A 23,984-nucleotide genomic window follows, 5' to 3' on the forward strand; every position below is an offset into this window, starting at 1 on the left:
GCGGCGGGCCGGTGCCGCGAGGCGAGTCCGGACATGGTGCCCAGGCGTCCCGATGTGACGCCGCTCGAAGGCTCGGCTGTGTGTCCTACATTTACAGCGCACTTGGTCATGGTAGGTGCTTCTCGTGCCTTCTATTCATCTCCCCAACTCTCTCTCTCTTTCTTTTTTTGGTCCCGCTTTTCTTACACTCCCCCTTCCCTTAAAGAGACACCGCGCAATACTACGCCGCGCGCGCGCGCGCGCGCGCAGGCGCTCAATTTACTATGACGCGCTTCACTCTCGTGATGGCGGATAGGTGTGAAGATGAAAACGGGCAGATGGATAAGTAGGAGGGGGGAAATAAAATAACATCATAAAAGTATCTATACACATCATTTCAAATAAGAAGAAATTCTCGCCCAACAAATGAGCGGAGAGCTAGCAAGCTAGCTAACGATGGACAGCTAGATCGATCAATGGGTGCCCAAAAGTAAAACTGCACTGAAGAAGCAAGAAAGAATTTATTTCCATTTTTGGAAGTCATTGTGCAATGTCAGCAGAATACAATTAAGCCGCTGTACTACTCGTGCTCTATGACAAAGGTTGAAAGGAGGAGGAAGGGAGGGAGGGCCCGCTCTCGGTTAAAGATTGACATTCATGCCCGTTGACCTTCTCGACCTGCAAACGAATAACAACGCCAAATCATTAGATCATCGTAACGTTTCATCCCATCACAAACGGGATGACATCATCAAATCAGAATAATGCTGCTTGACCCTCACCGTTTTTTGGTCCAGAGGACGAGCCCCGTCGTTATTAGCGCGACCCCCAGTAGAACGCCGACCACAGAACCGGCGATTACGGCCGTGTTGTTACCTGTCGACAAAAAAAGAAACCAAGCTGATGCAAATTGTGAAAAAGGAAGGCCGACACTTGTTTTCACACACGCGGACGCACTAGTGGGACTGTTGGGAACGCAAACGGTGTCGCCTCCCGCCGACCACGTGCCGTCCGCCTGGCACGTGCGCTGGGCCGGTCCTTGCAGCGTGAAGCCGTCGTGGCACAGCAGGCGCACCGTGGCCCCTTGCAGGTAGGTGGTGCCCTCCTTCTTGCCGTTAGTCGGAGGCGCCAGCCAACCGCAGGAAATGACTGCACGCCGACAGGAAGTCAACAAAAACACCGTGACGCCGTTGGATTGGATTGTGACATGCTAATGCTAACGTGCAATGCATACTGTATATATAACTTAACAGCGTCATTAGCTTAGCAATTAGCTTCATGCGATTAAACACTCATGTAAAACTTAGTGACCTTAGCTTAGCATGTGATTTAGCCTTCGGCTAATTGTGTTTGATACGAATCTATACTACGCTAAATCTTTGCTGTTTGATGTGTGAAGTTAGAATATTTTATCGATGACTTGACTGTTCTCTGGCAAATACTTTCAATGAGTCAACACTTACCAGGCTTTAAGTCTCCCACAAGAGAAATGTGACCAGCCAACGAGGCTTTGGTGGCCTTTCCCAGCTCCGAACTCCGACCCACCAAAATATCATACCTGCAAAAAAATCACCATCAAAATCATGACGTGTTAGCATTACGTTAGCAGTCATTATATTCAAACATTTTTACTGCAAACCTCAACTGGGACTGATACATTCAATTTGAAAAGACAAAACAAATCCAATTTGGTCTCTTTTATGCTTTTGGGGGATTCATACCTGCAGAAAAGAGAGTCGTCTCCAGAGCAAATGTCCGAAGCAATATTGTAGAGCGGGTCGTTGGGATTGTCTGGGACTGAAAACGCTGGAATAAAGTCGGGGTCGTGTCTCGGAGAATTGTAAAAGGTGTCCAAAAGGTATTTGGAATCGTACGTAAACAAGGCGGATGTGTTGGAGACAGCCCCTGGAAAACAACGACGACACTCATATGGAAGTCGTGCGGATGGAAATTGTCATTTTCGAAAAACTATAGTTGTTATTCATTGATTGTATTTGTAAAAATTCTAATATATACTACTCATGCCAATGTCAACTTCATTTCAGAGATGAAGTGATTGTCTCACAGCTAGCCCCAAAGTTGAAAACCTCCTCAGCGTTATTGGCGCCGGCCGCCAAGCCGCCGTGGGCGGGAAGCAGGTCGTCGCCGGCCACGCCGTTGAAGTTGCCCAACAAGCCCCGTGTGGAGTTGTGGAATTCTTCCGGCAGCAGCACCGTTGCCGTAACGGCAGGGCCGCGGAGACGCACCTCCACGCCAGCGCCGCTGGGGAACATCACCGTCACGTTGGCGCCGGAAGGCGAAAACACAAACACACCTGACAAGACACAATTTCGCATTTGCAAAAATCCAATTGGATATTTGGGGCCTTTTTTTGAGCCCGGCTATCTTTAGGTGGTTTTTCCTCACCACCCAGGTCCATCCAGCTCTGCTCATTGAACAGAAGACGCTTAAAATTTTGCAGCACTTGTAGGTTGGAATCACCGGGGACCAGACGCACCTCGATGATGTCCGACCTGGCTTCTCTCATCACCACGGACGACAGCTTGGTCGCATTTTCTGTGTGGCGAAAAGCAACGTGAGGAAATCTCCAGGAACGCGACCGTATTTAGCTTACCGTTGACCGGCTCGGTTCTGCCTTGGATTGTCAGATGCTTTCCGCGAGACGTCAGCAAAGTGTACTCGCCTTTGCCGTTGAAAGAATAGCGGACGCCATCGAACGTTATGAAATGTGGGTCTCCAAACACAACAGCTGGGGGTGCAAACGGAGATGAGTGAGCTGCAAAAAGTGCTACGATGGCGCCCTCTAGCGGTACGTGAAGGTATCACTCAATTCATTTTGCCTTTCCAAAACTTTAACTATGTCACAGATGTCCTTTGTTTTTTGTCTTTGGCAATTCATTCAATACACGAGCCTTTGTGTTTTTTTTTCATGTCTTTTACGGCCGTAAATTGGGAGAACGCTCGAACGTTAATCTGCGAGTTGTAGTCCCGTTAATGTGCGTCAGGCGGAAGTCACGTCATATAGCAACAGCCAATAAAAGAAGCGCCGTCTGATGACGTCACGCCTAATCGACGAGTTCGCGTGTGGTTCAGCTACTTTGTTGACGTACGCGGCCGGACACGCAGCGCCAGGTAAGGAGCGCTTTGCTTTTACAGAATGCTTCAAATGTCTCCACTGTAGCAGAAAAAAGAAAACTTATACTGAAACGGAAGTAAAACTAAGCATTTAAAACAAAACGAACAAAGCTGTCTTGAAAACAAATTTAAAAAAAACTCAAAGTAAAATAAAAACTAACTAGATATCCAAACTATAATAATCTTGCTCTGAATTGGTGAACAAATGCGGAAGTAGGAGGTAAATATGCAAGATTACTCCTAAAACTTTGGATTGTACTGTAAGAAGGTGGAAATTTGAGGAATGTTGATGTCCTGACTGAGCGAACCATCTGTATGTTTCAATAGCATGAATCCGTGTTGAGGCGTGTGCACATGACGTCATTGAACATGTGAGCTCATCCGAAAAGGGTGGCAATCATGCAAACGTCAACGTTTGTTTCCCGACCTGAGGCGGGAGGCTGGTACCGCCGACAGTCGCTGGAGGGTCTGTGTTTGAAGTAGTAGTGGCAGTTGTCAGACCAGAGGCAGCAGTAGTAGAAGCTGAGGACGTCGTACACCCAGTGGGACTGGCCGGGCACCCGAGGGGGGTCGCGGTAGGGGGGCGAGCCCCAGTCGTGGGCCCGGTCCGGGGTGCTCCCTCCGATGGAGTCGGCCGTCAGGACCTGAGCGCCGCTGCTGTCGTAGCAACACTGCTGACCCGCCCTGTAGGTGGGACTGCGGACGCCGTGTCCGACGTGAGCCTATTTGTCAGGAGCGCTGAGCATTTTCCCAATGGACTTACCTGGCTTGCACGGCCCTCACGCAGTGAATACTGCCCGGGTGGTACGTGCACACGCTGCCTTTCTCCATATCGCAGCCGTAATCCGTCTGAATGTGCAAAGCCAGAGAGAAATCCTTTTTTAATTGGGGCCAGCCACCCCCGAAGAAATGGCGCCTGAGGGCCGTTTGGTTTGAAATTGGCCTCACGTGGAATCTTCCCGTGTCAGCCCGGGCCTGCGCCAGGGTGCAGGGGCAGTCGATAATTTCGTCCAGGAAGTTGGGCAGGTCGTTTTCCAGCATGTCCCACGCTAAACATTTGTCCAGCGCCCAAGCCCCAGAGTCGTTACGGAACTTCTGGTCCAGGTGCCAGGCCAGGGCGTGGTCCTCCGTCCACGCCGCTTCCACATTCCTAACGTTATATGATTAGCCGTCATGTCAGTTTGAAAATGCTTATTTTCCCTTTCAGCTAATAGCTAGCGAGCGAGCTAGCTAGATCGATATCATGAATATGTGCGTTACATCGATTGTTTCCATTTCTAAAATGACAGACGTCGTTCGAAAGAAACTTGAACGTACACCAAACCATTCGGGTTTGCGCTCGAACTGATCCGGAGCGCTCCGAGTTCCCAACTTGAGAACTTGGCTGAAGGTTGAGGCACAAAAGTGTAGCTGCCCGTGTTGCCGCTATCCGTGGCCAGGGAGTAGAGGTACCTCCACTCGGCACGCCACTGCTCCGAGTAGGGCTTTCCTGGAGAACAATTGCGCAATAGTTGAAAAAGTACTCAAGTGGTTTAGTAAGTCCAAAAAATGGACAGTGTTCCGGCAATTAGACGGTTACCAATCTCCCTGTAGCCCCACAGCTCAATGTTGACCCTCTTTGCTTGGACCAGCGACGTGTTCCAGGTCACCTGCAAGGCGCCGCCCACCCCGGGTGTGCCGTAGTACTGCCACTTGGTGGAGTTCACCAAAACCGCCTTGAACTTGGAGTCCAGCTTGCCGGTATGCACTGCGCAAGACGCAAAATATTCGCCGGGGTCCGAATCCGTGACGCCGGAACGGGGACGTCACGTACCCGCCAGCCAGGAGCCCGCTCTGTTGAAGGTGATGCCGTAATTGGAGGAGACCTCCACGGGGATCCAGCCGGTTTGGTAGAGGAGGGGCGAGACGCAGTGGGCGCGCTGGTTCGAGTCCACGTAACCCTTGGTCCTGATGTTGTCCACGAACCTGAGCGAGGGCCACCCGGGTCATTCGGGGTCACCTCACTTTTGATATTGCGTGAATAAACTCAAGTCGTACTTGCAGAGGATTTGAGAACTTTGGTTGAAAGTGGCGTGGAGTAGGACAAAGTCGGTGCCGCCCAAAATGGATCCCGACTGCGGGGAGAATTCCACGCAGAATTGACGGTAATCAGGACAGCAGTTGTCCAGAGACGCGCACGTGGGCCGGCACGAACAAGACCCCGACGATTGGCGGCATTTGCCCTCGCATGACTCGCCTCCGCAAAAAAAAAAAAAATTTTCACACATTTGATGGACGCAAAGTGACAAAAGATCCGCTTACCGAGTGTCCCGCTGATCCACCAGAGGAGAAGAACCAAGATGGCAGACTTTTGCATCTTTGGGCTTTTGTGCGAGCGGCCGACGAAACTCGGCCGGCCCGCTCCGGGTGACATTCAATCATCAACTGAAGCCCGTCGTTTTAGATAACGCTTTGAAAGAAGGCTCGGCGGAGGTCCGCATCGCGCCGTCGCCGGACTTTGGCCCGCTTTTATTCCACTCTTCTCAAGATGAAAAAGTCATGGCCGCTGGCCGGCGTCTTTTACTGCTCTCGTGAGCACCTTTGACCCCACTCAAAGTTTTATGTGGGTGCAGCTGCACGTATCAATCTGAGGCCATGGCCATAAAGAAAGCAGCAATGGAATGAGGCCTCACGTGAACGCTTAGGCCTACTACTCTACCTGCTGTCGCTCATAATGGTGAGGTTTTGTGTTTTTAGTAGGTGCTACTATTTGATGGAAAAGTTTGAGAACCCGCAGAACCAGGAGAGCGCCGTTAGGGGGCAGCACTCATACCTTCAATGATTTAATCTCAGAAGCATCTGCTTTTATTGTCATCAACAGTGACACAAGTTTCCAATACAACGATGACATGGTGGTTACCAAGTGTGCTGTAAATCTTTTTTTTTTTTTTTACTCGATCCTCGAGTGAAATACTGGCAGTAACAGTTAATATGCTGTTGGATGAGATTAAGTGGCAAAAAGTAAAAAAAAGAAAAAAAGTTTCTTGAGTGAGCGTGGCTGTTTGCAAACTCTGCCGGCAGGGGGCGACGTCGTCCCAAATCATTTGGATTTGGCGCTGGTGGATTCCTGAGGAGGACGTTGAATCATTGTGTTTATTTTTTTTTGCTCGAACAGATTCGGATTTTTTTAATTTTTGTTTTACCGCAGTCAGATGTCCGTTTTTGGCTCGGTAGACCGCCGACTCGTGACCGCTCCTGAAATCGACGAAGCCTTCTCTGCCATGCTGGATGTCAAATCGCACGCTGGGTTTCAAATTGGACTCAATTAGTAGGACCGTGAAAGCTCCGCCCCTCCCCCACGTACCTGCCCTGGACCACCCGGATGAAGTCCCGCTTGTCGACGATGGCGTTCAGCTTGGTGAGGGCTTCGAACAGGAAGTCGCACTGCAGAACGAGATCCCCCTAGCGCAAAAAAAAAAATACTCGAGTCGAGAAAAGGCGCCAATTGGCAAACATCTTGTACCTTCTGCTTGATGTCATCGCAGGTGACGTGCAGAATCAGGACATTGTCGCTCAGGTTGCTCACGGAAACTCCTGAAGGCACAACAAGAGGTCGTCAAGAGCACTTCCTCGAGGAGCGGCCCTCGGCTGCAGCCGGACCTTTCAGCGAGCCGTAGCGGATCCTCTGCTTGATCTTGGCCCGGTCCAGCAGGTAGGCGGCTTCTCTGGTGAAGACCAGCTGGCGAGGACGAGGTCGAAAGCCGTTGCGGTCGTACTTCACCACCGGGACGCCGTACTGCCGGCGGCGAGTCAAAATCCCCTTGCGTAATGGCCGTCGCCAGCATTTAGACGGCGCCCGAGTTTACCTTCACGTTCTCGTGCTCCATCATCTGCAACACTTTCACGTTCATGTCTGTCAAGGCCAGATGGACAAAATGGAAGCGTTAACGGCGGAGGTGGATGTCATTTGACGGCTCGCCCGACTGGACCTGCCTATTCTGGTGTGGAGGAAAGGTGAGCGCACGCTCAGCGGGTAGTTCTCCTTCCTGCCCTTGAACATGGAGCTGGTCTGCGCTTTCAGCACCAGCTGCCGGCGAGCCCAAAAGATCACGTTGGCCATTTGGCGCCGCGCAAATGCCAGAGCGGGACCTACCTGCGCCTTCCTCTCCTGGGAAATTCCTCGCACGTATTTGCGCACCATGTGGCGAATGAAGAGTTGCTTCAGGAACATGGATGCCTGCAAAGCGGGAGGGGGCGGGACTAAGCACCTCCAGATGGCCGTGAACAAATATGGCCGCCGGCGGACCTCTTTCATGACGGGCGGGGGGGTGAGCCACGAGTCCGCGCGCAGCAGCGTCTCGGGGAGGTTCTCCTTCAACCGGGTCAGGTAGTTGTGCCTTACGTACGCCAGGTACTCCCGGTTGACGGCGCTGCCCGGTTGGTGGCGGGTCATGAAGCCTTTGATGAACCTGCCGTAGCAGAATCGGCTCCCGTTGACGTTTACCGGGTGGGCGGCGGCGGCCGTACCTCTTGATGATCCCCACGGCCCATTCCCTCTGTTGTCGCTCCTTTCTGGCCGCCAGGCCTCGCCAGCAGTTTTCGATCTTGGTGGCTGCATAACGGCTTTGTCAGCGTCGAGGGGGGGGGGGGGGGGGGGCGGGGGGGGGAAGCCGCGAGAATACCCACCGGCTTCTTTTTGCTTCCGGTAGTCGCCTTTGACTCGGTAGCCTCTGTACTTGGCCTGGATGGTCGTCGCTGCAACACACGTCGGCAAAATGGTACCAACAAAAACAAAACCAGTATGGTGCCGATTCTCACCGAGCTTGTGTTTGCAAACTTGAAAAGCGTCTTCGGTGGCAAACAGAGTTCTCGGGTGGCGGATGAAGATCTTGGTCCTGAAGGCAAAGGAGACGCCGCCGCGTGATGTCGCTCGCCTGGCTCTCAAAAGGCCACTGGGTTTCCCTACCGGCCCATTTTGTACTCGTCGGGTTTGTATCGCAGGTGCTGGACGAGGACTCGCACGCCTTGGGCCGCCGTGCCGCTCCAATTGGGCCAGGTGTCCGGGCAGAGGGGCTTGTACCTGCCGACGTCGGCAGACTTTTTGGGAAATGTGACCTTCTTTGGACTTCCCCATCAGTTTTGACTGGCCCTTGCCAGCTTACCTCTGGAGGAAGATCTCGTATTTGCGGCGGTAGGCGAAGCCCGCCCGCCGCACCCTCAGGTGCTCCATCAGACCCAAGTACTTGACCTGGTGTCTCACCAGCGCGTCATCGAAGCGACCTGGAGGAAGGGAGGTTGGCAGCTCGGTCAACCCCGTGGGTGCTGCCGGCCGGCCAGCACCATTGGGCCTCACCTGGCTCTTTGGCTTCATTGGGCTTGACGCATCGGACGTACCAAGGCTCTTTGCTCCTCAGGATCTCGGTCAGGCCCGCCAGGCTGCTCTTGAACTGAGTCGCCACCTGCGCCCCAAAACACTCGGGAGGAGGAAAAGCAAAAATGGGAGAAGGTGTCTCGGATCTCTCACGGTTTCGGGTCTCTTCTTTTGGTCCGGCTCGCTGAGGGGGAAGCAGTGTTGGATGATGGCGTTCTTGGATTGTTGCATGACCTTGAGGGGAGGGAGGAAGCTGGATCTGAACCAAAAGCGCCAGCACATAGGACTTCCCACCCAGAACTGACCTCTTTTCCGTTTCTGTACAGAAGGTCGTTGTTTTTGTCCAGAAATCCTGAAAATGGATCGGATGTTAATGATGGGCGGACGCCGGACGCCGGCTTTCCCCACCTCCGACGCGATACGTGACCTCTCCGGCGTAGTGCAGGAGGCGGAAGTCTCCTCTGGCCAGAGTTTTTCTGGTTTTCTGGTCGGCCAGTTTGTGTCTGCGGAAAACGGCGAGCTCGTTGCCGTTTGCTCTCGAGTCTCGGAAAGAAGTTTCTTACGTGACAAAATGAGGATGCCCGCCAATTTCGTCCTCCATCTTTTCCAACAGCGTGAGGTCGCTGGCCTCTCCGGGACGTAAACATTCTTCATCCTGCACAAGGAGGCGAGCGTGAGACGGGCCTCCGTTTTGTTTTGTTTTGTTTTGTTTTGCGGCGTCATCCTCCTCACCAATAACGAGATCATTCCTCTGTGTTTCTCCTCCACCAGGTCGCAGATGATCTGATTGTTGAAAAATGGCACCGGCTCCCACTGCGCGCTCAAAAGGACAAATCCAACGTCACCGGGCTTGTCGACCGGCAGCGTTGCCGTCGGACCGGACGCACCTCGATGCCTTCCGTCTCGTACTCGTCCTGCTCCGACTTGAGGGTGAGCTGGATGAAGAGCTGGTGCAGCTTCTCGTTGCAGTAGTTGATGCAAAACTGCTCAAAACTGTTGAGGGGGGGGGGGGGGGGGGGGGCAAGACAAAGAAATCAAATCGCGCTCAGTGATGCGGTGTCTCAATCTGACCACTAGGGGCGCTCTGTAAAAGGAGCCCAAATGAGACAAAGAAAACAAGAAAAGTGGTATCGGTGTGACAGTATGGGAGCATTTTTCTCAGTCAGGTGCTCGAGCGTGCCTTTTTTTTCCTCAATTCTTTTGTTATTAAATCTAAAAAGTGACGTCAAATGATCTCACCTGTTGAGAGTGAAAACCTCAAATCCATAAATGTCCAGAAGCCCAATCACAGTCTTCCTGGAGGAATCCTATCAACATTTTTGCGTTGATGACGTCATCGTTGCTTCATGCTCAATGCTGTTTGTCGCTCACCGTGTTAGCTAAGGACTCGTTGATCTTGTTGACCAGCCAGTTGAAGGTGCGTCCGTAGACGGCTTTGGCCAGGGCGTCCCTGGCATACACGGCGTGCTCCACCGACAGGGGACTAAACACCTTTGCAAGAGAAATTTCAGCGCTTAGCGAGACGAACCGCGTTTGCAGGCTAGTTGCGCGGATGTTGTCACCTCGTCTGTTTTGGTTTCAATCTTGCGGTGGGTCAAGCCCTGTTGGAGCACCTGAGCGGGAATCCCGAGTAACTGGAGGACAAAGACGCAGTTTTACCATGAGTCAGTGAGGACGTTTTGCTCCGGGCGGGACCTTGGACAGCCAGTGCAGTTGGCGGCCATCGCGGAGGCCGGCGTAGCCGCGGGCGTCCGCCTCAAACGTGATGTTCCCCAAGTGGAGCACGCTGCCGATGATTCCAAACAGGTGCTGGTTCAGGTCCACACAACATGCCATCAAAAATATTATTTATATCCTGTTGCTAGGCAGAATTTGTGGAAAGACACCAAAAATGGGATTGCTACCTCGGTCTCGCTCTGGCTGAAGTCAATGACTGCGAGAGCTTTGCGCACCGTCTTCCAGTCGCTTTTGTCGTCCATGGAGCGAACTTTGGCGCAATTGCCCTGAAGGAGATGCGCGCTCTGTGAGTGGCCGAAATGGCCGCCAGGCGGCACGGCGCGCTCGGTCGGGCCTGACCTGAACCAGGTAGTTGTAATGCTGGCAGTTGTTCTCCAGGCCCAGCCAGCGCAGCAGCTCCTGGTCGCCGCTTTCCAGCATCTGGTAGAAGATGTGAAAGTTCCGCTCGCCGCGGTTCTGATGGACCACACGGGACTTCTCCAGCAGGTAGCTGAGAATATGGCCGCCGGCTGCCCCGCCCTGAAAGAATTTTGCTCGAAACGGGGCTTGGCTATTTGGAGGTGCCTGGAGTCTACCTGGTGATCAAACTGGATGTCCATGTACTTCCCGAAGCGGCTGGAGTTGTCGTTCTTCAGGGTCTTGGCGTTGCCGAAAGCCTGGAGGACGGCAAACGTGGAGAGCGGGAAAGGGGAAAGGCGCCGAGCTCGCTCACTGACCTCCAGAACCGGGTTGGACAACAGCAACCGGTCTCTGACGCTGAGGATTTTGCTGCTGGGACAGCTGACGGCGTAGAAATGGAGAATTTTCTTGGAGGCCTCCGTCTTGCCGCTGCCGCTCTCGCCCGAAATCAGGATGAAGTGGTTGTTGGACTCCGACATCATGGTGCGGAACACGTTGTCGGCCAGCGCGTAGCTGAGCGGCACACAGAAGCGGGTCGCTGGCGAACGCGATGACGTTGGCAAAGCAGAACTTACATGTGAGGCGGGAGCTCAAAGAAGTTGACGCCCATGTAGGTGTCCATTTGCTTCTTGCTGTAGATGTCCAACTCCTTGTACGGGTTGAGCGAGACCAGCAGCGTGCCGATGTAGGTCTGCAGAGGTCACAGGGGTCACCTGGTGCCGCGAGCTCGTACGTCTGCCTTCGCTAAAGTCTCGTGGTGCCCTCTGCGTGATTAACGTTGTCCCCATCGGGAACAATCGCTTTGCTAAATGGTGGCGGTGACCTTCCGGGCCGGGACCTTGCCGTTTCAGCAAGGCCACTTGCCTAATTTAGCCGCCAGGGCAATGTATGAACTGTCATAAGAGTCGAGTCCAAATAGGAGATTTGTAGGAAGAAGTGGTCAAGCGGAAACTCAACGTTCGCGTACGGGTTAGCGTGAGCTCGCTTCAGCCACTTACATAAATGAGATTCTCCTGGAAGCGTTTCCTCAGGTTGTCCAGGAAGGCGCTCTCGCTGGTGTAGGCGTCCAACAAAACAAAATCCTGGATCCCCACGCGGTCCCGGGCTGTGAGGGAGGCTTCCATGTTCCTCAGGATGCGGTTGCAGCGCTCCTCCAGGCTCTGCCGCAAACAAGAAATCACAATGTTTTGGAGCTAGCCCGCTTCTGTTGCAGCCAATGTTGCAAGATGATGAACATTTGATTTGGACAAACAGAGTGATTGCACGTACATGCGCCTTGAGCTGGATCTCATATCGCGGATATGCCTGACATGGCTGCTCCTTATCTGACTGTCTGTCCCTATTTTTGTGACTTCCCGGACAGGACCTTGCCGGCGTCCTCTCTGCTGGTGATGAATCGATATTCAGACAAAGCTATCTAATCTTCTCCGCTTATGCTGAGGTGAGAGGCCAAATGTTCTCACATGACACTCTCAAAGGACTAACTTCGTCGAGGAAACAACCACGGATTACTCTCCGCTTCCTCCAATGGGGAAGCACCAATGTGCTACACAAACATGACTGGAAAACATCCTCCAGTTGAAGATTGAGAGCGCTACGCTAACCTCATTTTGAGTGAACAGCTGCGCCGTGTCCAGGGAAACGTGACTCAATGCTACGCTAGCTCACGCTCCAGGGGGTCCCCCGCTCGGGAGGTTTCTCCTAAAAATGTCTGCCTCAGGTAGCGACGTCCGTACGCGAGATGATGAAAAAGTTGGCGTTACCTCTGTCACCTCCACGTGAGTCATGGTCCAGTCGGTGTCGTCGCTTGAATCCGCTCAGACCTAAAGCTCTTCCACTTCAGTCAGCGTCTACAAAGTCGCCAATGACAGGTTCAGGGGTCCCGAGGTGGAACCCCAGCCGGTCATCAAGTGAGTCTTCCCTCCATCTGCCAAGAGCGCGCACTTCCGACCTAATGAGGCGGTCACGACTCGCATCGGCGGCCGCGCTACTTAAACATTGATGGAGCCTCAGGCGGGATCTGTGTGTGTTTATGTGTAATACAAGGATGGAGAAAGGCGATCTTTCCAGGGTCCCCGTCCGTCCGTCCGTCCTTAGCGCTCTCCGTAAAATTAAAACACAGGTATTTGATTACTGATCTTTGATTAGACGGATGGATTTCAAGCTAATGATGAGCTGCACTTGAGAGCCGCCATGTCAGCAAGACAAAGAACAACTAACTGCATTATACAGTAGGCCAAGTCGCCTTCATCGGAGATGATTGGTCCAGACAGATCTAAGAACAGGCAGTGAAAAATAGGTCTTCCTTCTTTTTTGTAATCCATCTCCCATTTTCAACAAGGACCATTTGCTTGCCCGTGATATACTTTCACGGCAGCGGCCATTTTGTTTCATTTTTAGCAATAACAACGACAACGTCTTTGGCCTCTGCTTAATATTTAACACACAGGTTTCCTGTATGGGGATCAATCGAGGCTTCTAAGGTTACCGGCCGCCGCCGAGGCTGCGAGAACGCCTGCCGGCAGCAACGTGCTGTTATCGCATGACATAAACAGACCAGGCGGGAATGGCGCCTCTCCACGCACGCTGTCTCTTCCACGGTAATTACAATTGGCTACAGTGACGCAAGAAAGTGTAAAAGATTGAGATACATATTAAAGTACACACCAGGCTAGCAACTTGGGCAACAAGTGTCAATCAAGCGCGGGCCAAATTGTGATGCGTCTCACCTTTGCGTCCATGCTGAAGCGATGATGCTCCGCTTTGCCGCCTTCTACTCTGTTGGTGAGTCCAAACAAGCTGAAGGCGGGCGCCAGCGCTGAACTGTATTTATGAGCGTGCGGACACCTTTTTTTTTTTCTTCTTCAAACATTACGCCCGAAACATTGCCGTAAATACTCTGCTCCAGATTTGCAACTCAGCTCGTTCGCCTTTTATTGCTGATGGTGGCTACTTTATGAATGTTTATGTGGCACGCGCTCACTTTATCAAGCAGCCAAATATACGTCACGTCCACAGATACACAAGTTCCGGATGTACACGACAAGGTGACCTTACCCATTTGACCTTTTGTAAACTTTTGGAACGCTCATGCGCAATGTTCAATGTTTCGGCACAGAGTTGAAGGTAAGAATCCACCGCACTTTTCTTCCCTTTTTATTTCATCCACATCAATGCAATTCCACTTTGACAAACAATGGCAAGTATTGCAATTGTACAAAGGGATGTTTCCCAACTCTTGACAGAGCTACGAATGAACCGTCATTTAGTTCCAAGTGATTTGAAAGTTTAGCAGGACTAACTTTGAAGAATTGAAAGAATTTCTCATTTGTTTAAGGTGACGTCATGTTTATAGACTTCGTCAATGCGAGTCAACCCGAAAGTATTTCCCGTTATGTGATTGGCCAAAGTCACTGTCAATCATCTCATTGCCGTGAAAAGGATGACGCCCACTCTACTCAATTCATTTCGTTAACTTGCTGTGCGCAATCCTCCGAATATGACATTATGAATTAGTGCCGCGAGGCTAAACAAAATGGGTGATTAAATAAGTACAATTTTTTTTTCTTCCGTAAATTACCTGCTTGCGTTTTGCTTCCGGGTACGTGTGACCCCGCCCTTTTTTACAGGTACTCTTGTTGTTATCCTTTCACGATCCACCGGGACCGGTCGTCAAAGTCGAACAGCAGGTCCTACCGCTAATGCTTTTTGCGTGTCGTCTCGTCCCTTCCATCCGTCCCGTGGACACCGTAAAGGCCCGCCGACGAGATGGACAAGTGGAATTCCGCCATCTCCGTCACGTACAAGCGCTGGAGAAATCCCGATCAGAGGTTAGAAACGACTCCATTCCGCTCGAGCTCTCGTCCAAGCACACGATAATAATAATGATAAGTCTTTTTGTTTAGTATGGAGGCAAAGCATGTGGATGACACTGCCGAATCCTCAGGTTCCATCAAGGATGAGGGCTGTGTGACCATTGGAGGTTTGACCCTCGGGCGCAGAAAGTCAGCGTGCGCATCCGTGGTTCCTCCCAAACAAGGTTTGTGCAAAATGAGCTCAGACTAAATGTGCCCAATATGATCCATTTGTCTTTCTTGCAGAAACCTTCACTCTGGATGAGGCGCTGGACGCTCTGGGCTTTGGGATGTTCCAGTGGAAATTGTTATTTCTCACCGGCTTCTCCTGGGTAAGAAAGAAAAATGCCTTTGGGTCCCCATTTGGGTTTTGGCAAACGGACAAATTGCCATTTCAGGTGGCCGACGCCATGGAGATGATGATCCTCAGCATCCTGGGCCCGCAGCTGCACTGCGACTGGAGCTTGGAAGGCTACAAAGTGGCGCTCATAACCTCGGTACCGGTGTCATTTAAAAAAAAAAAAAAGTTCTATTAACAAGACACAAAGAAGTACTGCGCCAGCGAGCCTTGTTTGTCCTCCTTCCCCCAGGTGGTGTTTGCCGGAATGGGCTTCAGCTCATCCTTCTGGGGCAACTTGTCGGACAAGCACGGCAGGAAAAAGGTGAGCTGGGCTGGGCTGGGCTGGGCTGGGCTGGGCTGGGTTTTGCGCCACGGCGCCACTGAGCGGCCCGCCCGGCCGGCGTCTTTGTGTGACGGCAGGGGCTGACCATGTGCATGGCTTGGACTTTTTACTACAGCGTCTTGAGCGCCCTGGCGCCGAATTTCTATTGGCTCTTGCTGCTGCGAGGCTTGGTGGGCGTAGGCATCGGAGGAGCCCATCAATCGTGAGATGGGCTTTCTTTTTTTTTCTCCTCCCCCAATTTGTGCTCAAAGGAACATTTGACCTTCTGCAGGCTGACGCTGTACTCTGAATTCATCCCGTCCAAGGCGAGGGGCTTGTCGGTGGTCCTGATGGCGGTTGGCGCACGCGCATCACCAAACCTTTTGAAGGATCCGTCCGTCTTATGGATCCTTCTGAGGGAGGGAACCGCTCTTCTCCATTTCAGGCCTTCTGGACCGTGGGCGTGGTGCTGGAGGTGCTGCTGGCCTTGTGGGTCATGCCGGGCTTGGGCTGGCGCTGGCTGGTGGGCCTGTCCGCCGTGCCGATGGCCATCTTTCTCGGCTTCTGCTTGGTGAGGCCGGCGCATTTGACGTGCCTTTTCTTTTCCTCACTTTGTTTTGGACTTGTTCACGTGTAGTGGCTGCCCGAGAGTCCTCGCTTCGACCTGCTGAACGGAAACGTAACCAAAGTGATGGCCACGCTGGAACGCATCGCCAAGGACAACGGCAAGGCCCTACCTCCGGGGAGGATGGTCTGCAACCTGGCGGTGAGCTCGGCCGGCCGGGGGGGGGATGTCATTTGATGCTTCTCATCCATCCGCTCGTCTTTTTGGAACGCATGCAGCCAAGCAGCCGCGGGCGTCTTTCGGAGCTTTTCACGCAACGCTACTGCAGAACCATGCTGCTCCTCTTGTTCATCTGGTTGGCTTGACAAACCTTTCCCCGCCCGCCCGCTCGCATGGTTGGGGCGACGGCGCAACGCAAAGTTTTTCTTTGTGTCGCCTCAAGGTTCTCCTTCGCTTTCTCTTATTACGGAATCATCCTGCTGACGACGGAGATGTTCCAATCTGGAGATTGGTGCGGGGGTAAGTGGAGGCCCGCTTTGCCTTTCGCGCACCCACCGGCGCCAAACCTCCATGTGAATGCGTGACAGTCACCCAGGGGGCCAAAAATGAAGCTGGCTGTCGTCTGGGATGCAAATTGCTCACATCGGAGGACTACAAAGACCTGCTGTGGACCACCTTGGCTGAATTTCCAGGTGAGCTTTAGGATGTCGCAGTTGACGTGATTTATTTATTGTGTGGTTTTGTGTTTATTTATTTATTGATGCTTCCTTTCTCCCTTTATTTGTTTACTATTGATGTTCCCTTTCTCCTGTCAGGCCTGGTTGTGGTTCTGGGCACAGTGGACTGTCTGGGCAGGAAAAAAAGCATGGCCCTGCCCCTCTTCATCTTCACCTTGAGCCTTTTGCCCTTGTACGCGTGTATCGGCAGGTAACGGCCGAAAGCGAGCAAGCAGCCAGCCAGCCAATGTGTCCGCAAAACGTCTTTCAAAAGTCTGCCTTTGGTCTTCCAGGGTGGCGCTCACCGTTTTCATTTTCATCGGGAGAGCCTTCATCTCGGGTGGATACCAAGTGGCTTTTGTGTACACGCCAGAGGTAACAGCATTTTGCCGCGATGTGGAAAGGCCAGGGGTCAAACTGTTTTCCCCGCGCTTCGTCAGGTCTTCCCCACCGAGACCAGAGCGTTGGCCGTTGGCACCTGTAGCGCCATGGCCAGGGTGGGCGCCCTCATTACACCCTTTGTGGCACAGGTGAGCCAACGGCGAATCCGAAAAATTCCAACTCGCGTACACAAACGAAAAGGTGCCCGGCGCTGACATCGCCGCTGTTTTGACCGAAGGTGCTGCTCCGACATTCCGTGTCCTTGACGCTGGCCGTGTATTGCCTGTGCTCTTTCCTGGCCGGCGTCCTGTGCCTGCTGCTGCCCATCGAGACGTCGGGAAGGGCCCTGCAGGAGTCGGAGCGCACCCCCACGCTAAGCGCTGCTAAAAGGCTTACCTGAAAGTCGGCGAAGGGGAGGAGCCAAGACGCGTGGGAGTGGTTTTGCACAGTTACATTCATTCCCGCAGACACCCGCGTTTATTTCTCAAATGTCAATTGAAGCCCATTGACACCAAAACTTTGCTCTTGACACACTTTCTCGATGTTTCCAAGCGTGAAAATGTGCAAGTAAATGACGCGCCTGCTCAAAAAGGTTCGTAACTGCCTGTAGCTGACACAAGAGGGCGCCAAAGCACATTTTATTATCCAAAAGTGACTGCCCGCCCAAATAAAGCTTTTCTCTTCGTTTCAACAAGATGCCACCAGGTGGCGCCAAAGCAAGATTTCCTTTAGCTTTGACCAGAGCGCGTGGGTGGCTAGATACGATTTAAAGTGCCTTTGAATAACGTGAAATAAAGTTTAGAAGTGTTTATGAATCGCTCTCATTTTTTGCACCATTTGACACCTGGTTTGATGTGGCTCTGTTCAGTTGAATTACATTACTTGTCCGATGACACAGAGATCCTGACAAAGTGTCATCATCGTTTATTAGTATTATTATTATCATGATTATGATTCATTTTAGTGGGGCGGTTGTGGTCTGAGTCTGTCCAGTCACCTTGACAACATTGGCCCAATGACAGCGCAGACGCGAACCAGGCCAGCCAATCAGAGGCGGCATCCACAAAGCTGCATGTCGCGCGCACACGCGCTCGAGCGCGGGCGCGCACGCACCTACGTTCTGTTTGTCTCTCGCCATCCATGCGCACGCGAGTGACACGAGCGGCGTCACTATCACGCCTGTGCTCCTCGTCCTGCTTCTGCAGGAAGCGCCGGTGGAGGAGCCGCGTCGCTCGGCCTGACTCGGCATTTTCTCCCCGGTGACAGCGGAGGGCAACTCGGCGCATCTTCCCGCATCTTCCCCCTCCTCCTCCTCCACGTCCACGTCCAGCTATGGCCCTGGTGACTCTGCAGCGCTGCCCCAGCCCGAGTGCAGCATCCTCGAGCAGCAGCGCGGGGGAGGTACGTGGACGCGCTCCAATAAGAAAGCAAATGTGGAGTTAAAAATTGCGGCGAGGGTGCGGTGGGGTGGGGTGGGGTGGGGAGGGGAGGGGCGAGCATCGTCGCTTCGGATTTAGCCAAGGCAACAACAAAGTGTTCCTTTGGTCACTTTATTCGCTACGCCTGCGTGGCTGCCTAATGGCGACGAGGCTGCTTTTGATTGGCTGAGAGTGGTTCCTAATATTTGGGCTCACGCGAAGGGCCAAACTATTAAAAAGGCGCCTCCACACATTGGCCCTACATTTGATTGCGAGTGATTGAATGTTTTGTTTGTTAAGGCCTTCGAACAGCAGGGGGCAGCATAGCCCCACAAACACAAGTGATGACTCGTTCTGAGCGTGACACGGGTTTTTGTTGTTTGTTTGTGTTTTTCTTTTTTCCTCCGTGGAATATGTTTTTTGTGGAAAACACATTTCATTCGAGTTTTGAGGGGGTTATTAGGGGAAAAAAGAGAAGGAAATATTTTCTCCACCTATTTAAGACAAAGAGGATTTGATGTATTTATTTTCCCTTGTTTTTTTTTTATTTTGTTGTTTTTTCGGTCGCACAGGATTTTGGGAGCGACGAGGATCGCAAAAATAACCAATGGTGAGTCTGTCCTCTTTTTGACATTTTGATGCTGCCAGTAACAAACACAGTCAAAAAATAGTTTAAAACGGACTTTCCTCTGATTGCCTATTGCTGTCAAATACTCACTCCGATATGTGTTGTCGTTGTTGTCGTTAGCCTCAAGGAGAGCTTCTTCGTGGTGAAGGGAGCCGCCCTCTTCCTCCAGCAGGGCGGCAGCGCAGAGGCAGCCGACACACCTACCCAACACGCACTCGCAGGTACGTTCAAAAGTCATCCCGCGAAAAGTGTCCACGTTGGCAACGTGCACGTTTGTGTTTGTTTCCAGGCGACTTGCCTGAACACTTGCAGGTCATGTTGACCGTACTGCGCTCGGAAGACCGCATTAAGATGGTACGGTTCTTTGGCGCTCCATCGTTGGGTGAATTTGGAAATGACGTCCTTGCGTTTGTCAGGCGGTGCGACTGGAGAGCGGCTGGTCGGAGCGCTACATGCTGCTGGTGTACACCGTCGGCCATCAGGACACGGAGGAGGACGTCGTCCTCGGGGTGGACTTGTTCCCGCAAGACAGGTTGAGCATCTCCGCCGTGTCGTCGGCCCGTTTTGCCGCGTTTTAAATGGATGTCGTCCGGGCTCTCCAGAAAAAGCTGCTCCATCGGGATGGTGCTGCCACTGTGGAGCGATACCAACATCCGCTTGGATGGAGACGGGTAAGACGAGCTTTATCATGACGGCCAGTCAAAGGAGGACGAATTGCTTCTTGTTGTCGATTTTTCTTTCTGCCTCGCAGAGGCTTCAGCGTAAAGACGACGGGGCGCTCGCATGCCTTCAAGCCCGTGTCGGTGCAGGCCATGTGGTGAGTCGTAAAAGTGGCACAAAGATTTGCCCCTTATGCTTACGGCGGCCCACGCGTTGCTCAGGTGCGCCCTTCGGGTGGTGCACAAGGCGTGCGAGGTGTCTCGCCGCTCGGGCTACCTGCCCGGCGGCCCGTCCCTGGCCTGGACGGCCTTCTACGAGAGCCGCATGTCGTCCGAGGAGAGCCGCGTCGACGAGTGGAACGCCATGATGGACCTGGAGAGCACCCGCCCAGACTCCCCTGCCGTCTTTGGGGACCAGTGAGTCCAAAGTCTCGCAGTCCGGTTGCATGACTCGACTCAAGTCCAACCTGGGACTTACTAGCTAGCTTACCAGCGCAGGTCGGTCGCTGAGGTTGCGCCGTCTCCGCAGGCCCACCGAAAGGGAGCGAACGGAAAGCGCCATTAAAGCCAAGCTCCGTGGCATCATGACCGTCCGAGACTTGCAGAACGTCACCTCCAAGGAGGTGAGCGCCCCGAGAGAGCGAGCGAGCGAGCCCGTGGCGCTACATCCGAGTCGTGTTGCAACTTTGTTTTCTTTGGCAGATCCGCAACGAGCTGGAGCGAGACACCAGCTGCAACCTGAAAGAGTTCAAGGAGTTCATCGACAACGAGATGCTGCTCATCTTGGGCCAGATGGACAAGGCCACGCCCATCTTTGACCACCTCTACTTGGTCAGAAGGGCAATAACGCAACACACGCTCACGCTGCAGGCCGCCCGCCCGACGACGCTCTTTCTTGTTCCGCAGGGCTCGGAATGGAACGCTTCCAACCTGGAGGAACTTCGTGATTACGGGTGAGAGGATGACGGAGTCTTTTCAAGCTTGACGTCCCATAAATGCTGCTCTTTTTCCTTTATTTTATTCTTCAGCGTGGGCTACATTGTGAACGTGAGCCGAGAGATCGACAACTTCTTCCCGAGCCTCTTTTCCTACCACAACGTGCGCGTGTACGACGAGGACGCCAGCGACCTGCTGGCCCACTGGAACGACACCTACAACTTCATTGTCAAAGCCAGGTGAGCGTGTTCGGAATCGGACTTGCAGTTGAGCGCTGATCCATTAGGCCCCTCCCTCCCTCCCTCCCTCCCTCCCTCCCTTCAGGAAGAACAGCTCCAAGTGCCTGGTGCACTGCAAGATGGGCGTGAGCCGCTCGGCCTCCACGGTCATGGCGTACGCCATGAAGGAGTACGGATGGCCGCTGGAGAAAGCTTACAACTTTGTCAAGCAGAAGCGCGGCATCGCTCAGCCCAACGCCGGATTCATGAGGCAGCTGGCGGACTACCAGAGCCTCCTGGACGCCAGGTGCAAAGCAACACGACCACTGGCCGACTGCTAACGTATAATGCCAAAGGCCATCGGCGGCTAACGCAAATTAGCATGGATTCTTTTTTTTTGCTTTGTTCTCCAAAGCAAACAGCGCCACAACAAGCTGTGGCGACCCGGCACGGACGAGGAAGCCTCGGACGACTTGGCAGCCTCCGGCGGCGGCGGCGGCGAGGAGGAGGCCTGGGGGCTCTGCGGGGCGTCCCCCTGCCGAGGTCTGGAGATGGAGCCGCTGGACTCGCTCAACTACAACTACTACTTTCGCCGCCTGTCCGACTCGGCGCTGGACAGCGAGCCCTCCACCCCCGTGCGTGGGCCCCCCCTGCTGGGCATGGAGAGGGTCTTCATCGAGATCGAGGACGTGGAGCGAGACGCCCTCCTGGAGGACGAGGGCTTCCCCGTGGCCCACCTGGCCTTGCCGGGCGGAGGGGGCGGGACGGGGGCGCAGACGTGCGGACGCCTGGACCCCCTGGAGGACATGCGACTGAGGCTGGAGTTCAGCACGCTGGAGGAGGAAGACGAGGAGGAGGCCAAGCAGGAGGAGGCCGAGATGGCCGCCTTGGAGGGCAAGAAGCACGCCGAGGAAAGCCGGCTGGGTCTGGCCAACTTGAACACCAACAACAGCAACCGGCTGGCCGCCAAGCGGAGCTGCCCGGCTGCCTTTGACGTGAGTTCTTGCGGCCCGTGTCCAAACGACATGGCTGTGTGCAAACGCTGGCATTTTTCTCCTCCCCGCAGGACAGCGCCAGCACGGGCAACCCCTTAAAAGTCAAACCCTCCTACCAGTCCTGCAAAGACTGTTGCCTGCGTCTACCACAAGGGCGGCGCTGCGAGCGGCCGGCGGGGGCGCGCTCCCACCGCCTCAACCCCTCCCGACACTGCGCCCTACCCACCATCTGCGTGGATCCACCCGGGACCGTTTTCATTTCGCACTCCCTCCCGGATCCCATCTCGGTCCAGTGCTGCCATTCCTCCGAGGTGCCGCTTTTGCGCCACAAGCCGCTCTCGCCCATGAGTTGCGAAGACCCCGCCGGCGCCGCCGCCACGCACGACGTCACGGACCAAGCGGAGGCCGGAGGACAAAGCGCTTCGGAAATGGCCCAACTGGAGTGAATGGGGGAGCGGACGCCGGGATGGCTGATGTGGTTTGACGCGGCGCCGGCCCTGGGCGGGGCAGCGGAGCTCCAGCTCAAACTGAAGTTGGAATCCGAGTGAGCTGGTTGGCTGCTTGGACTTTGTGGAAGCTGAAACACAAACAGGACCATCAGGTCTTTCCCTGGAAGGCTACCGTAGCGTAGCGTAGCGTCGTGTGACTTTGACCAAGCCGCGGTGGGCTTCTCGGAGTTGCAATTTGAAGGCAAACCTCCGAAAGCGGTTCTTCTCCCTAAGCATATGACAAAGAACGCCGCTACTCAGACGATATCTCGCGTCATTTTGCATCGCAAGAGTTTATTTTGAAAGGCCCAACTCAAACGGCAAGGTGGCCAAGGAGACATTTTGTGCAGACGTACATTTCCAGGATGGATGGGGGAAGGCAAAACGTGCAAAGCATCCTCGTCACAGCTTTGTTTTTGTAAAAGTGCAACCTCTCCAAAGATATTCTTGACCGTCTTTGCTTGGCTGACGTGTTCTTGTTGTTGTTGTTGTTTTTGGCGTGCTCCTTATTGCACCACCACGAGGGAGATTCTTTTAGTTTGTGTGTGTGTGTGTGTGTGTGTGTAAATGAGATGAGGCTTCCTTTTTTGAAGACAAACAACAACACTTCTCCTTGTTCCTTGGCCGACGCTAAGTGGCTCCCAGAAACTGCTCCACGAGTTCTATTTGACTCATTTGGTTTTGCCTTCACTCTGCGTTTAACCCCTTGCGGCATCTGAAGTGGATCCTTTTGCACGACGCAACCGAGAAACCGGTGCCCGCTTTTGCGCCAGACGGGTCAAATGGACACAATTTGACGCTATTCTTAACTTAGTTAGGTTGCTGGCCAAAGGAAGGACGTAAAACACAAATGTATTTTGATTTGATTATTGATTTGATCACGTCAGGAAGGATTTGGTTGTTTGACGGCTGCTGTTTTCCAATTTTCACAACTGTACATTGCTGACGCTTTTGGCTTTACGATGAAAAAGGTGTGTGAGCAACATGCAAACAAACGGCGCCATGTCTTCTTGTGCCTCCCCCTTGGGACTCTAATTGGGTTATTGAGTTCTTGCAGGAAAACAGTCAGGGAAGAGCGTCCTGCTGTTTTTGTCCTTCTCGCTTGGTAAGTATTCCTTCCAACATTTTTGTCTTTTTACACGCAGTGCTTGTGTCCCTCCCGCTGAACTTCATTGTTCATTAATTTCCACGTTTTCTGGTAGACAGCTGAGAGAAAAAAAAAATCGAAAAAACAACGCAAAGGAACTGAAGTCTTGTGACACACGCTAACATGATGCTCAATGATGGTTAGCCGGCGGCTATTTAAAAATCCAAGCCGTTGTTTTGCGTTTTCTCCCGAGCCTAAAAATAACCATGACGCCGCTCCTCTGCGTGCCACTCGGGTCAGCTGAGCTTTGTCCTCGCCGTTGTGCAATAATCCTTTCGCCATCCGCCAGACAAGCGCTTCAGAGCGGCGGCGGCGGCGGCGGCGGCGGCGGCACCTGTGATTGGGCCCGCCAATTCTGGCTGACCTTTGCGCGGGACGCCGTAACCAAAACAAGCATCGCAACAAACAAAGCAGGACAGGTTTCAGCACGTGTACTCGAGTCAAATGCCGATATTCCAGCTTGCTTAACTCAACCCAGTCAATATCGTTGACATCTACAACCGGCAATGGCACCGAATGAGTTCAAAGGTGACAAACAATCAGTCAATACGACGTTAGCCGATTGACGCCATCTCTGAAGCTATTTTGACAAAACCAAAGAATCCAAAGCGCTCGCTCCGATCACTTTTCCAATAAACGGGACTCCCCCGAAATTTCAACGTGACCTTTTTATCTCGCGTATCCGCTTGCCTTTATTGGCCTCCTGACTCAACCGGC

General features: G+C 53.2%; 4 protein-coding genes and 1 long non-coding RNA gene across 5 annotated transcripts; 2 read left to right on the top strand and 3 right to left on the bottom strand.

Annotated features, from left to right (window-relative positions):
• Positions 1–524: 524 nt before the first annotated feature.
• Positions 525–5,514, bottom strand: susd2 (sushi domain containing 2). The gene is made up of 16 exons (XM_061292977.1): positions 5,416–5,514; positions 5,152–5,350; positions 4,928–5,079; positions 4,694–4,861; positions 4,432–4,603; positions 4,063–4,264; positions 3,878–3,963; positions 3,542–3,810; positions 2,594–2,728; positions 2,386–2,535; positions 2,045–2,293; positions 1,701–1,884; positions 1,443–1,537; positions 937–1,128; positions 762–855; positions 525–657 (listed from the first exon to the last, which is right to left on the bottom strand). The coding sequence occupies exons 1-16, from the start codon at positions 5,468–5,470 to the stop codon at positions 621–623; spliced, it is 2,439 nt and encodes an 812-aa protein (XP_061148961.1). The 5' UTR covers positions 5,471–5,514; the 3' UTR covers positions 525–620.
• A 421-nt stretch (positions 5,515–5,935) lies between these two features.
• myo1hb (myosin IHb) lies at positions 5,936–11,842 on the bottom strand. The gene is made up of 31 exons (XM_061292948.1): positions 11,599–11,842; positions 11,176–11,291; positions 10,918–11,113; positions 10,777–10,857; positions 10,541–10,720; positions 10,369–10,467; positions 10,160–10,273; positions 10,027–10,098; positions 9,836–9,955; positions 9,704–9,771; positions 9,352–9,457; positions 9,197–9,277; positions 9,028–9,119; positions 8,873–8,967; positions 8,770–8,816; positions 8,618–8,698; positions 8,447–8,552; positions 8,256–8,373; positions 8,060–8,173; positions 7,912–7,988; positions 7,780–7,848; positions 7,621–7,705; positions 7,400–7,562; positions 7,247–7,330; positions 7,087–7,180; positions 6,960–7,006; positions 6,754–6,889; positions 6,617–6,687; positions 6,458–6,555; positions 6,297–6,396; positions 5,936–6,220 (listed from the first exon to the last, which is right to left on the bottom strand). The coding sequence occupies exons 1-31, from the start codon at positions 11,722–11,724 to the stop codon at positions 6,194–6,196; spliced, it is 3,063 nt and encodes a 1,020-aa protein (XP_061148932.1). The 5' UTR covers positions 11,725–11,842; the 3' UTR covers positions 5,936–6,193.
• A 1,805-nt stretch (positions 11,843–13,647) lies between these two features.
• Positions 13,648–17,593, top strand: svopb (SV2 related protein b). Its single transcript, XM_061293022.1, has 16 exons — positions 13,648–14,430; positions 14,506–14,639; positions 14,701–14,786; positions 14,853–14,951; positions 15,045–15,116; positions 15,215–15,339; positions 15,409–15,472; positions 15,562–15,687; positions 15,754–15,882; positions 15,960–16,036; positions 16,124–16,200; positions 16,269–16,373; positions 16,497–16,608; positions 16,691–16,772; positions 16,838–16,927; positions 17,017–17,593. Exons 1-16 carry the CDS (start codon positions 14,369–14,371, stop codon positions 17,176–17,178), a joined length of 1,602 nt encoding a protein of 533 aa, XP_061149006.1. The 5' UTR covers positions 13,648–14,368; the 3' UTR covers positions 17,179–17,593.
• Positions 17,594–17,687: 94 nt separating this feature from the next.
• LOC133163346 (uncharacterized) lies at positions 17,688–19,110 on the bottom strand. The gene is made up of 2 exons (XR_009716369.1): positions 18,915–19,110; positions 17,688–18,192 (listed from the first exon to the last, which is right to left on the bottom strand). It is a non-coding gene; the product is annotated as an uncharacterized LOC133163346 (long non-coding RNA).
• On the top strand, positions 18,048–22,576 carry ssh1b (slingshot protein phosphatase 1b). The gene is made up of 15 exons (XM_061292981.1): positions 18,048–18,179; positions 18,769–18,806; positions 18,945–19,045; positions 19,114–19,178; positions 19,241–19,356; positions 19,427–19,495; positions 19,576–19,641; positions 19,706–19,900; positions 20,013–20,106; positions 20,186–20,314; positions 20,390–20,436; positions 20,512–20,658; positions 20,744–20,944; positions 21,053–21,632; positions 21,704–22,576. The coding sequence occupies exons 1-15, from the start codon at positions 18,111–18,113 to the stop codon at positions 22,076–22,078; spliced, it is 2,292 nt and encodes a 763-aa protein (XP_061148965.1). The 5' UTR covers positions 18,048–18,110; the 3' UTR covers positions 22,079–22,576.
• Positions 22,577–23,984: the final 1,408 nt, after the last annotated feature.

This window comes from Syngnathus typhle, linkage group LG12 (genome assembly GCF_033458585.1).
Source record: "Syngnathus typhle isolate RoL2023-S1 ecotype Sweden linkage group LG12, RoL_Styp_1.0, whole genome shotgun sequence".
In the NCBI taxonomy this organism is placed as follows: domain Eukaryota; kingdom Metazoa; phylum Chordata; class Actinopteri; order Syngnathiformes; family Syngnathidae; genus Syngnathus; species Syngnathus typhle.

Bases quoted from the DNA above. Each gene is read 5' to 3' on its own strand.
- ssh1b (XM_061292981.1), top strand. From the start codon at position 18,111: ATGGCCCTGGTGACTCTGCAGCGCTGCCCCAGCCCGAGTGCAGCATCC. The intron at 19,046-19,113 runs GTACGTTCAAAA...GTTTGTTTCCAG, and splicing joins TACCCAACACGCACTCGCAG to GCGACTTGCCTGAACACTTG. The intron at 20,315-20,389 runs GTCAGAAGGGCA...CTTGTTCCGCAG, and splicing joins TCTTTGACCACCTCTACTTG to GGCTCGGAATGGAACGCTTC.
- svopb (XM_061293022.1), top strand. From the start codon at position 14,369: ATGGACAAGTGGAATTCCGCCATCTCCGTCACGTACAAGCGCTGGAGA. The intron at 16,037-16,123 runs GTTGGCTTGACA...TGTCGCCTCAAG, and splicing joins CTGCTCCTCTTGTTCATCTG to GTTCTCCTTCGCTTTCTCTT. The intron at 16,773-16,837 runs GTAACAGCATTT...GCGCTTCGTCAG, and splicing joins CTTTTGTGTACACGCCAGAG to GTCTTCCCCACCGAGACCAG.
- susd2 (XM_061292977.1), bottom strand. From the start codon at position 5,470: ATGCAAAAGTCTGCCATCTTGGTTCTTCTCCTCTGGTGGATCAGCGGG. The intron at 5,351-5,415 runs GTAAGCGGATCT...TTTTTTGCGGAG, and splicing joins GTGGATCAGCGGGACACTCG to GCGAGTCATGCGAGGGCAAA. The intron at 856-936 runs GTGCGTCCGCGT...TTTTGTCGACAG, and splicing joins CGTTCCCAACAGTCCCACTA to GTAACAACACGGCCGTAATC.
- myo1hb (XM_061292948.1), bottom strand. From the start codon at position 11,724: ATGGAAGCCTCCCTCACAGCCCGGGACCGCGTGGGGATCCAGGATTTT. The intron at 10,858-10,917 runs GTCAGTGAGCGA...GCCGTCCTCCAG, and splicing joins TGTCCAACCCGGTTCTGGAG to GCTTTCGGCAACGCCAAGAC. The intron at 8,553-8,617 runs GTGAGAGATCCG...TTTGGGGCGCAG, and splicing joins AAAAGAAGAGACCCGAAACC to GTGGCGACTCAGTTCAAGAG.